Genomic DNA, 10,671 nt, shown 5'->3' with positions numbered 1-10,671 from the left:
CCTATGATACCACATTGGGATCTGGCCGAGGTGTTGCACCGGGGTGTTCAGATGGTGGAAATATTGTTGCAGGCGGGCTGCAGAGTTCAGCTGCTGCCCATCAGCAACAGCAACAGCAGCACTGCCCCGCCATCCAGAAGCTCATGCATGCACAGAGAGACGCCGGGGGGGTCGTCGGAGTTCTTCAGACTGTGTCCGAATCCCCGGAGAACAGGCTATGTGACAACGGGGTGCCACTGGAGCAGCATCACCTCCACCATCATCTTTACCACCATCATCAGCAGCACCATCATCATCTTCATCACCATCAACAGCAACAGCTTCAACCCGACCCGATCCAGAGACTTTTCCAAAGCCACCCACCTCCTCCCACCTCCACCTCCTTCTCTGCTGCCCCTCCTTGTTGTTCCATCCCCCTTCCTCTGCAGAAGAACCCCCTTCTCTCCGGCCAGCCCATAGTTGTGGATTCTGTGCCATGTTCCCACCTTCAAGTGCAACAAAGTCAGCAGCTGTTTTTCAGCCTACCTATGCCTCAATCAGAAGCCCAGCACAACAACCAATCAGCTTCAACTTTACAGGCAACAGGTGGGTCATCTTTTATGCTAAAACCAAAAAGAGTACCACATGCACTTTTCCACTAAATCATAATCATAAATATACTATTTTATAATAAAAAGATATTGCTATTCTGTCAGTGAATAAATAATGTTTTCCCCTGCTGTGCCAGGTTTGCTGCCATCTCAGGTGTCCAATGACCAAGTTCTTCAACCTACACAAGGTATGAAACACATTATTATACCTGGAAATTATCAGTGTCGTAATATTGACAACAGAACACATGACAACTGCTATGTGAAAGTATTCACTCGTAATGGTGAACCCACAGAGAATTATCACCTGACTGTAGTTCCTCTCTCTCTCTCTGAGCTTTAGGGAGCATTTGAGCTTCTCTCAGGTTATTGTTTTGGTCTTACAGCCCGTTTAAAAATAATTTTAATCATTGGGTCCCTTCATTCTCTCTCATTAGGGCTGTCTTCCCATATGCCAGGTGTGGTATCACCCCATGAACTGCTCCAAAAGCTCCAGCTGGTCCAACAAGAGCAAAACCTGGCTTCCCAGGATCCCCCTCGGCTCTGCCCAGGGCTGGCCCCTCGATTCCTGGGGCCCACTCAAAGTCAAGTTGCAGGCTCAATTCTAGGTCCAGCCTCAAACCAGATTACAGCAGGTCAAAAGGCTGCGCTGCAGTTTCAGGTAAGCATTGTGTTGTTTAACATCAATAAATACATAAAAGTGTTGACAATCATTTCTAAATAGTCTGTAAAGCTTTGAAAGAGTACTAATAACTATCCTGGCTGTCTAGGTCATCTCCCCCCAGCGGATACCAGCAACCGTGGCCCCAACCATGCTCCTTTCTCCGAGTGTATTCACTCAGTCGAAATCTTCTCCGCTGCAGAAGGAGATCAGAGTTCTGTCTAAAAACCAGCTCCAAGCCACTCTGCTACATCTGATCCAGGTAAAATTAATATAACGTACCAAAACATGTGGATTAAACGCGACAGGAAGTCAGAGACGGCTCAACTGAAAATGTCAGAAATGGGATGGACAGTCTACCCAGTTGCTGCTTGTAGCATTAACATAATGTGTGATGTTCTCTACTTGCGTGTTTCAGACTGACAGCTCATTCCTGGACACCATCTATGAAGCTTACATCAGCCGCTTTGCTAACGACTCCAGCAGCAAGTACTGATGACTCTTCACACCTTCTGTCTATACATACACCCTCTCCAGAACAGCAAGCCTCATTCTCACACCTAATATGGATATGGATGTGCCACTTCCTCCTCAGAGTGTCCCCACTGGTTTAGACCCTAGCCAGTCAAACCAACTATCTTCACTTTAAACCAGGTTTCTCTAGTTACAACAAAAAAGCCATACGGACAACTTATAAATGTTTTTATTCTCATATCAAAATGTCAGCATATCTTAGCCTTCATCTTCATATTCTGTACTCCTAGTCATACAGTCTTGACTTTACCTGTAGTTAAGGGGAAAATCTAGCCTACAGTATATTCTAATTCACTGTCAGTGAAGACAAAAGATGCTTTTTCAAAAGTTTGAATTTAGTATTAACCTGCACTATTTGTTTCCACCAAGTGTAGACATGTAGCATTTTATTTGTTTTTTACCTGTTTTGTTTACTCCTTCACAATCACCAAACACCAGCAAACCCACTGGGCTTTAACAACAAAAACATTTTTCCTAGTTTAAGAACTAGTAAAGGAAATACATGCTAAAAACTGACTTGATTTATAAAATGAAATGTAAAACATGTTTAACATGATTTGTTTTATGCACATTTGGAAAAGTATGTTTGAATGTTGTCGGAATTTTTTGGATTTGAATAGACAATTATTTTAAATTAAGTTCTTATTACTATACCTACAAAAGAATTTATAAGTATATTTTACTATCCAATTGTTTTTAAAATAATTGAAATGATACAATGATGTCATTTTGAAAAAGTATTTTTTTTTCTTTGGTCTGTATTTTTCGGTAACTGAATGTTGCCACTAGACTTGTCAACATGAAACGGATGTAAGTTGTTCACAAGAATAAGTCAGCCTGCAGCAGGTCAAAGTATATCCTCTTATTGTTAATATGCAATGCTAACTATGCTAACGGATGGCTAATCAAGCCACATAAGTGTGTCTCAGTGTTTTAAAGGACCGGTGTGTAGGATTTAGTGACATCTAGTGGTGAGGTTGCAGATTGCAATAGGAGGAGTATTTCAAGCATGTCGGAGGATCTACACTGCCCACGAAACCTGTGAAAAACGCGAGAAGTTCTCTACAGCCAGTGTTTGATTTGTCTGTTTTAGGCTACTTTAACATGGCTCAGTGGAAGAGGACCTGTCCCCTATATAGAAATAAACGGCTCATTCAAAGAACACAAAACCACAACGGTTCTTATTTTCAGGTGATTATTCACTAACGAAAACAGCGTCATGAATGTTATAATTCATTTCGGCCAATAGATCCCCTAAATCTTAAACACTGGTCCTTTTTTTTAATGAGAGAAAAATGTTCTTCTTTTTAAGTTAAGTCGTGGTTTGTTGGGTTTTTTTCTGCCATTTTTTGGGATATTTTTATTATAAAGAATTCAAAATGACATATTGGTATCTATCCAACTTGGAAGAAACAAGGACACTACAGGAGATTGTCAACCTGCACTACCTCACAGAGAGCTAGTTCAGAGGTGTACCTGTGTTTTTACTTAATTGACAGTGGATATGATTAAACAGCTTTAAAGGTTTAAGTATTCAGGTCAGGATTTTTTTGACTCTGATCATCAAAAGGGATTTCATGATTACAGTAAAAAGTAAAATTATTAACATTTTATCACATCGAAAAAACAGCTGTTGGGCCCATTTTTTTCATTTTCTGGCAGAGCTGTTATTGTAATTGAAAATGTAATGATCCCTGCCAAACAAAACAATTTACACAAATCCCCCCCCCTCAGGTGTATTAAGACAATTTATTGATCACTTTGTCTTTTAAGTGACGAATTATATGAAAAGTTTTATTGATTGTAAATCCAGCTGATTAAATAATAGAGACTAGATAGAAAGCTACAGAAAAGGTACATTTGATTCAGAGTTTACAGGTGCTTTTCTAAGCCAAGATGCAATGATACTATATAATAGTACATGCTATAAGTTATGTATGAAAAGCCATTTCACGTCAGTCTGTAAAGTGTTTAATTTAGTCAGAATCAACATTTGCAGTTTTTTAGCCTATGTGCTAGCCAGTCTTTGTGGTAGCTGCCTGAGAGAAAACACACACACACAGGAACAGAAAAAAAGAAAAAAATACATTTCAGAGAAAAAACAGATTATTTTTTCTTCCTATTTTTGTACTCAAGAAGCAAAATGTATCGTTCTCGCAGTTCAAATAACCAGCATGTACGTAATGTTACAGCTAAAATAAAAAGTAAAAGTTCATTCTTATACAACATATCTACAGTTATTTGCTATTTTCTTACATTTAAATTCAAAAATATGTCATCTATTATTATACTTTTTTATTGCATTGTCTTTAAAAAAAAATAAAAAAATCAGACGTCGGAATGTCAATGGAAACATTTTTACACAAGTTTTATTTCTTTTTGTCGGGGAATGTTTTGCTCTTGCATAAACTGGAATACATTTTTAATTGGATATTAAATCTTCTCAAACTGCCTCTGTTGTTGTTGTTGTTTATTGTGATTTCTGTTGTCCTTGTATGGATTTGCATGGCTGACTGGTATTATGATTGGCTCTATTTTTTAAGTACGGGTACACTCATTATTGCTTTAATGTCTCATCATTGTGCTTTTTTTTTATTTTTTATGCCACAATCAATAGTGTAACATAATCTCAACAGTGATTAATCAACCGGTTTTTACACACCCAGCAGTATTGAAAGACCTCGCCCAATTAACTCTAATAGTTTTTTTATACAACATTAGTTTTTCCAATATTAAATTGCACTTAACTGAGCACACAGTACCGACCATGAAGCAGAATGCTGACACTTACATGTTAAATCGACGGAAAAAGGAGCTTTCACATTTGTAACAGATTTAAAGAGGTGAAAGCAGGCAACTCGGTAGCCTTAGAAAATATTTTGTCACCCAGCTGAGACAATCTCTCCACACCGTTTAGTAGCTTTTGTTGAGCAAATCAATTGATCTTCCTCCGCAGATGAGGAGGCGTTTAAATGGACTTTGTGGTGAGGTTTTTGCCTGTTTCCTCCGTCCTTCCTTCCAGTTTTAGAGTATACAATGGGGACTAACATCACTGTTTCATCACTAAATATCTCTACACATATCACCTATGTACTTAAAACTACAAAACCGCCTTTACTACAGACATTGTGGAAACATCAATTTCAGAAAGGTGTGTGTCCTATTTATCTTTGATCTACTTTTCCTCCCTTACTGCAGAGCATCTGCAGCATATACTCCACTAAGTAAGATGTTAAAGCATGGAAGATCGTTCTTGACCCTCTGGGAACAGAAAAAAATCACATTTTTATTTGTTGACATTGTAAAAGAACATTAAAAAAAATGGTTTATCTCTTTTTTTTATATACTTCAGCCAATTATTTACTTCATGTTTTCTCCTCAGTGTGAAGAAATAGACGGACGGCATTGTTCTTGAGTTTCTGTATGTGACAAACCCATATTTCAGTAAGTACATTTATTCATTAGTCTTGTCATCGGTGCTGTTAATGGCTTCCTAATAACAGTGTGAAGTGATCAGAGGCCAATCAGTCCTCTCTGCCTTTCCTTCCTGCTTCCTCTCTGAGGCCAACGCTGTGGTATCATACATAGGACTTAACATTACAGTAGCAACTTACACACAGACATAAAGGCCCTAGCAACTTCATCATATTGTTAAAACCTCTTCTTTCTTTTTTTTCAGAATCACAAACACACACACATTGTTTCCTCAGAGGCTCGGAGGTTCCAGATCATTGGTTTAGCTGATGGAGCTAAAAGTAAGGGCTGACTATTAGCGCTGGCTTAGACTAATCAATGACTTGTGGTGTGTGTATGTGTGTGTGTGTGTGTGTGTCTCCCATGGCTGAGAGGCTGGGTCTTCAGTTTTATACAGTGAGACTGAACCACTTTGTGAGGTTGTCTGCAGTATCTCGTTTTTCTTTGGAAGTCTTAAGAGTCTCTTCTTTCGGTTTTTTAATCTTTTTAATCTTTGTTCACACATTAGAGTTAGCCAGCATTCAACCTTTTGCATTTTTAAGAAATATTCTTCTTGTCATTTTTCCCCCCCAGTTTTCCTACACTCAAGACCCTCGGAGCTGCCAAATTAAAACTTGGAGAGTCTGAACCACAGTTAGACTCCTCAGGTGCAGAGGTGAGTGACACTGCTAAAGAGGTTTTTCTGGCACTTTCTGCTCCAGTAGTGCTTGATGATTTTTAATATTATCTTTGTTTATGTGATAAAATATGGATGGCACTATAAATAAAAAAAATCATTAATTAAATCATTAAAACATTAGAATAGGAAAAGAAAAGACTGGAATGCTGAAAACCCCAAAAATGTGACCAATTTGGATAAATGAGGCTAAATGAGTGATTTTAGTGCAGGTTGCAAATGTAGACAAAGGTTGAATATTGTTTTTGTTTAACTTTTGTTCTTGCAGCAGCAGTGGTGGTGTATTGGTTTTACCACATAGGCAATTCAGACAGAAGTTCAACTACACTACATGGCATTTCAGTGTGATTATCAGGCTACCACTGCTGTACTGAGACATTCATTTACTTGGATTATGAAGAATATGCTACAATTATTCACTGTGCCTAATGATTTTTTACCAGGCTAGTTGTTCTAATGGGCATCTAACTTGGGAATAAACCATCTGAAATTCAGGTTTTCATTCAATGCCCATTTTATACAATCCCAGCATGCACCAAGCCGGAGGAACCACAATGTGCAATTTTCATATTTTTTTAATTTTGAAATGTATAGGTTAAATCTTTACTTGGATTTTTTATAGTGTTGGTTAGTGAGCTTTAAAAAAAAAAAAAAAAAATCTTCCTGTTATTTAATTTTTTGAATTAAATTCCACTTTTCTTGATGGAAAAAACAAGAGTTCATCCATGATGGGGGGGGGGGGGGGGGGCGGACTAAGAATTCATCCTCATCGTCAGTGATCTGGGTCAGTGGGGGAGGAGGAGTTCTGCAGCTGTTACACACTGCTGGTGTGTGTGCATGGATATATACATGTACGTGTGTGTGTGTGAGTGTATGTCACAGTTAGTCTCTTAACTGTTTATGTTATTAATCCGAGCCCCTTGCTGCATTTTCCACAGCATTACTGCTTTTGCGTGCCTGATTGTTTTTACTGTATTAACTGTATTTTCGTTGCCGTAACAGAATGAGCAAATGTTTTTGTGTGTGTGTGTGTGTGTGTGTGTGTGTGTGTGTGTGTGTGTGTGTGTGTGCAAATGGTTATGGTATGTGTGTGCAAAGGCATATCTGGGAATGTTAGCTATTCACCTTAGATGTGTATGGTTGTGTGTGTGTCTGATATGTGTGTATTAGTGCAAGTGCATGGCTGTGTTAGTGCAGATCTGTCTGTGTGTGTCCTTGATATTTAGTTAATGGTGCTCCCAGCAGGAGACGGCCCACCTCATCTCCAGATGTCATTTCAATGTCATGTCTGTGTCGTTAGTGCTCGTATGGCTCAAAATGTCCTTTGACCTGTGTAAAGAGACGGAGGACTAAATGTCTATAATCATACTTTTGGCTGTAATTCTAATCGATGTACAATTTGTAATTCAAAGTTCACTAGTGGGGCAAAAAAATGGCCTGTAATGTAAAAATGTAAAATGTTGCTTATCTGACCAACCTTTCAAAAAATGTTAAATTGGCTAAAAATATGCATCAGAAAAGTCCATTGTGGGTTTTTTTTTCAGTCTGTAGTCCCAAAAGATGTAGCCGGTGAGATTGAATGAACCGGAAATACTGAATACTGAAGACTGAAGATGAATTTCCACCTTGGTGGACAATAAAGCTTCATTTTATTCTATTTATATTCTATTAGAGATTCAGAGAAGTTATGTAGATAACCTTCTGAATAGTGGGAAAAAGTCACATGGTCAGATGATTCATTCCTCGCAACAAACTTCTAATTTCTAATTATATTTTTCCAGATTTGTGCAAGTGTTGTGCAGACATATTCATGAAGTTCATATCCAAGAACATTTAAACCTCAATTACTGCAACTCTAATTATTAGATCAATTCATAGTCATCAAACAAAACTTCATGTTTTCTTAAATAAATTGGAAAAAGAACAGAAGAGCAGATTTTCAAACATGCATTAAGTTGTAATGTGGTATAGCTTAAATTTACTGAGTTTTTAGACAAGATAACTTTATCGACATAGCACATTTCATACGCAGGGTAAATCACAGTGCTTTACAGAAAATTAAAAAAAAGAGAATATTATAGCCAGAACAATTAAAGTGGTTTTATAAAAACATGAATGTGAAGAAGTTAAAATGAATATTAAAACAAAAATAAAATTAAAACCTTTAAAACTGAATATTAAAACTATGTAAACACACGTTAAAATACACATCTAATAAAAGAAGCACTCAAAACGTGTGTGTGTGTGTGTGTGTGCTTGTGTGTGTGTTAAGGCAGTGAGAGCCCACTAGATGTCTCAGTCTGTTTAAATTATAAACTTGTATCAGTCAAACCGTCACAAATCACAGGATACACGGCAACTATCCTCTACAACCATCCTATCCTTGCTCCTTTTCTTTTCTCGCTGTACTCTTTTCCTCCTCCATCCATTTTTCTCCAATCTTAATTTTGCTTTATTTTTTCCTTCCTCCTTCTTCATTCTTTCCTTCACCTCGCTCCTCTCTCATGACAGATTATACACTGAATTCTTACCACAGCAACATTTTCCTCTATCCACAGAGACAGATAAACCGAAGAAGTAAAAGAAATAAAAAAGAAGAGAGAAATATATAATAGCAGGTGAGGAAAAGCCTGGTGAGAATGATGAAGGAATGAAAGAGGGAGAGGAACAAAAAAGAAAAAGCATGACTAGAAAGACAGTAGGTCAAAGAGCATTAGAGAAAAGATGAGGGCAAGAGAAAGAGATATTGTTTTTTTATATGTGTGTGTGTGTGTGTGTGTGTGAGAGAGAGAGAGAGAGCGCAAGAGGGATGGAGAGAGAAAAAAGGAGAGATGAAGGGAGGAGGGGTTTAATCCTGCCTGGATTATGGTATAAACTAGTCCCGCAGAGCAGGAAGAGATACGCTGTAGAGAGAGGAAGTCCCACTATCCCTTTATCCATCCGTCACTCTATCCGGCAGTGTACTCATCTCCAACCAGCGCTGCCTGATTTTTTGATATTTGGATCCATGAGGTCAGAAAAAGGGACGGCAGGAAAATCAAATTGCAGCAGGAATTCTTTTTTTTTTTAGGAATATCTGTTTTGTGTCCAGTCTGGGAATACCACGCTGCCTGAGGAGGGAACTTGTGTGAAGTATCTCAGGACATTCCAAGTCTTTGCAATCGTCACTCTCCTTTTTTTTTTTTTTTTTTTTTCTCTCCCGCCGGCATCCCGTCGCTCCAATAGCAGGAGCATGGGGGGTGAGAAGTGGATGATGGAAGAAGTAGAAATAGGATTAAGAGGCGTGGAGAGGGAGGTGTAGGAATATGGGGAGATTCTGTTGTGACTCCTGGTGTGCAGAAGTGACCTTTGACACCGGAGACAAGGGCTTTTTAGACTCCTTTGTACATCGTGTTGTCCAGTTCAGCTGACATCAAATCAGCAATCAGACACTTTTTTGTCCATTTTTATTTATTATCAGTCATATTTGAGCTTTCTTTCCAGACACACATGTCTCAAGGAAATAGTTTGGGATGACTTGGGGAAGTATTTTAATCTTCCTTCAACCCACTTTTTGATTCCAGCCTGTGTTTCTTTCAAATTAGCAACCTATATTTATTTTGTTTTTTGTTTTTTGTTTTTTTTGGACATCACATGGGATTGCTTCAGGAAAACAACTCTTTCCATTTAAACATTTTGGATTTTCGCAATCATTCTTAGCGGCCACATGGAGAGCTAAATCGGTGACTGCTTTTAGGATGACATCCAATTCCTGTCGCTGGATGTCCCTCTCCTGAGCCGGTCTCGGACTATTACAGATTGTCTACATGACACCATGGATCTTTTTATATTGTAGATTGCTCAGCCTTTAAGTGTCTGGGACAATCTCAGGATTTGAACTACCCATGAATGTCTTACAGAAGGCTGTGGATTGGATCTTTACAGTTTTGTAACGCTTTATCAGGCAAGTTGACAAAAAGTGTTGCCTATTAGGGCTAGAGCACGATCTGTGTGTTAGAGTTCACTGTTATCTGACAAATGTAATTCCAAAATTAGAGAAATGTTGTCCATCTGGCACTAAAAGCTGCCAAAAAGTAGGTTAAATTTCTTTTGTTTTTTAAGGAGAAGAATTTGTAAAAAATGTAGAACTCTGGAGATGAGAATTTGAAATCATCTTGATTAGCAATGTCGTGTTTCAACAAATATGAATCTAGCCTGTGTCTATAATGTATAGTAAGTGTTTCATGAACATGTGATATCAATCTACAACACATTTGCATTTAATTAATAACAATTATCATCACAAATGTCATTCCTATCCAAAGCAAACATGCTCACTAAAACAAAATGATGGACAAAACTATCCTGCAGCTTTACACACTGAACAAAATGAGGAGAGCAAGACTCAAATCAGATGAATCAGAAACAATTCAGATATTCCCAGGAAGTTTATGGATGATACATTTTTACTGAATATTGAAAAAAGCCAATGAGAGGAAAGAAATAAGATTGACCTGAGAGATTTTAGGAGTTCATACAAGCTGAGTGATATCATATAATGTTATTTGAGACACTATACTTATAAAAAAGTGTCATGAGGGTTTTTACACCCAGTGGCATGACAGCTACCTCATTACACCTGTAACACTTCCTTCTCTCTGTTTGCACTGCGACCTGAGCATGTGTAATCTCACTTTTGCGCTGTCCTAATTTCCTCCTTTTCTCTCGGGGGCCAGCGTGCAACAATCGCTGGACTG

At 38.2% G+C, this 10,671-nt stretch overlaps 1 protein-coding gene across 1 annotated transcript in view; it reads left to right on the top strand.

Moving 5' to 3' along the window:
- Positions 1-4,231, top strand: part of dcp1b (decapping mRNA 1B) — a 13,483-nt gene extending 9,252 nt beyond the window's left edge. Inside the window, exons 7-11 of the mRNA XM_062444065.1 lie at positions 1-585; positions 728-778; positions 1,028-1,251; positions 1,361-1,513; positions 1,670-4,231. The exon at positions 1-585 is cut by the window's left edge and continues 160 nt beyond it. Of these exons, the coding sequence (XP_062300049.1) occupies positions 1-585; positions 728-778; positions 1,028-1,251; positions 1,361-1,513; positions 1,670-1,747 (1,091 nt within the window). The 3' untranslated portion in view covers positions 1,748-4,231. The remainder of the gene's footprint in view (positions 586-727; positions 779-1,027; positions 1,252-1,360; positions 1,514-1,669) is intronic.
- The last annotated feature ends 6,440 nt before the right edge of the window (positions 4,232-10,671 follow it).

Source organism: Scomber scombrus, chromosome 22 (genome assembly GCF_963691925.1).
Source record: "Scomber scombrus chromosome 22, fScoSco1.1, whole genome shotgun sequence".
NCBI classification, from domain to species: Eukaryota; Metazoa; Chordata; class Actinopteri; order Scombriformes; family Scombridae; genus Scomber; species Scomber scombrus.
The sequence above is the reverse complement of the archived record's forward strand: the minus strand, read 5'-3'. Positions and strand labels throughout refer to the sequence as shown.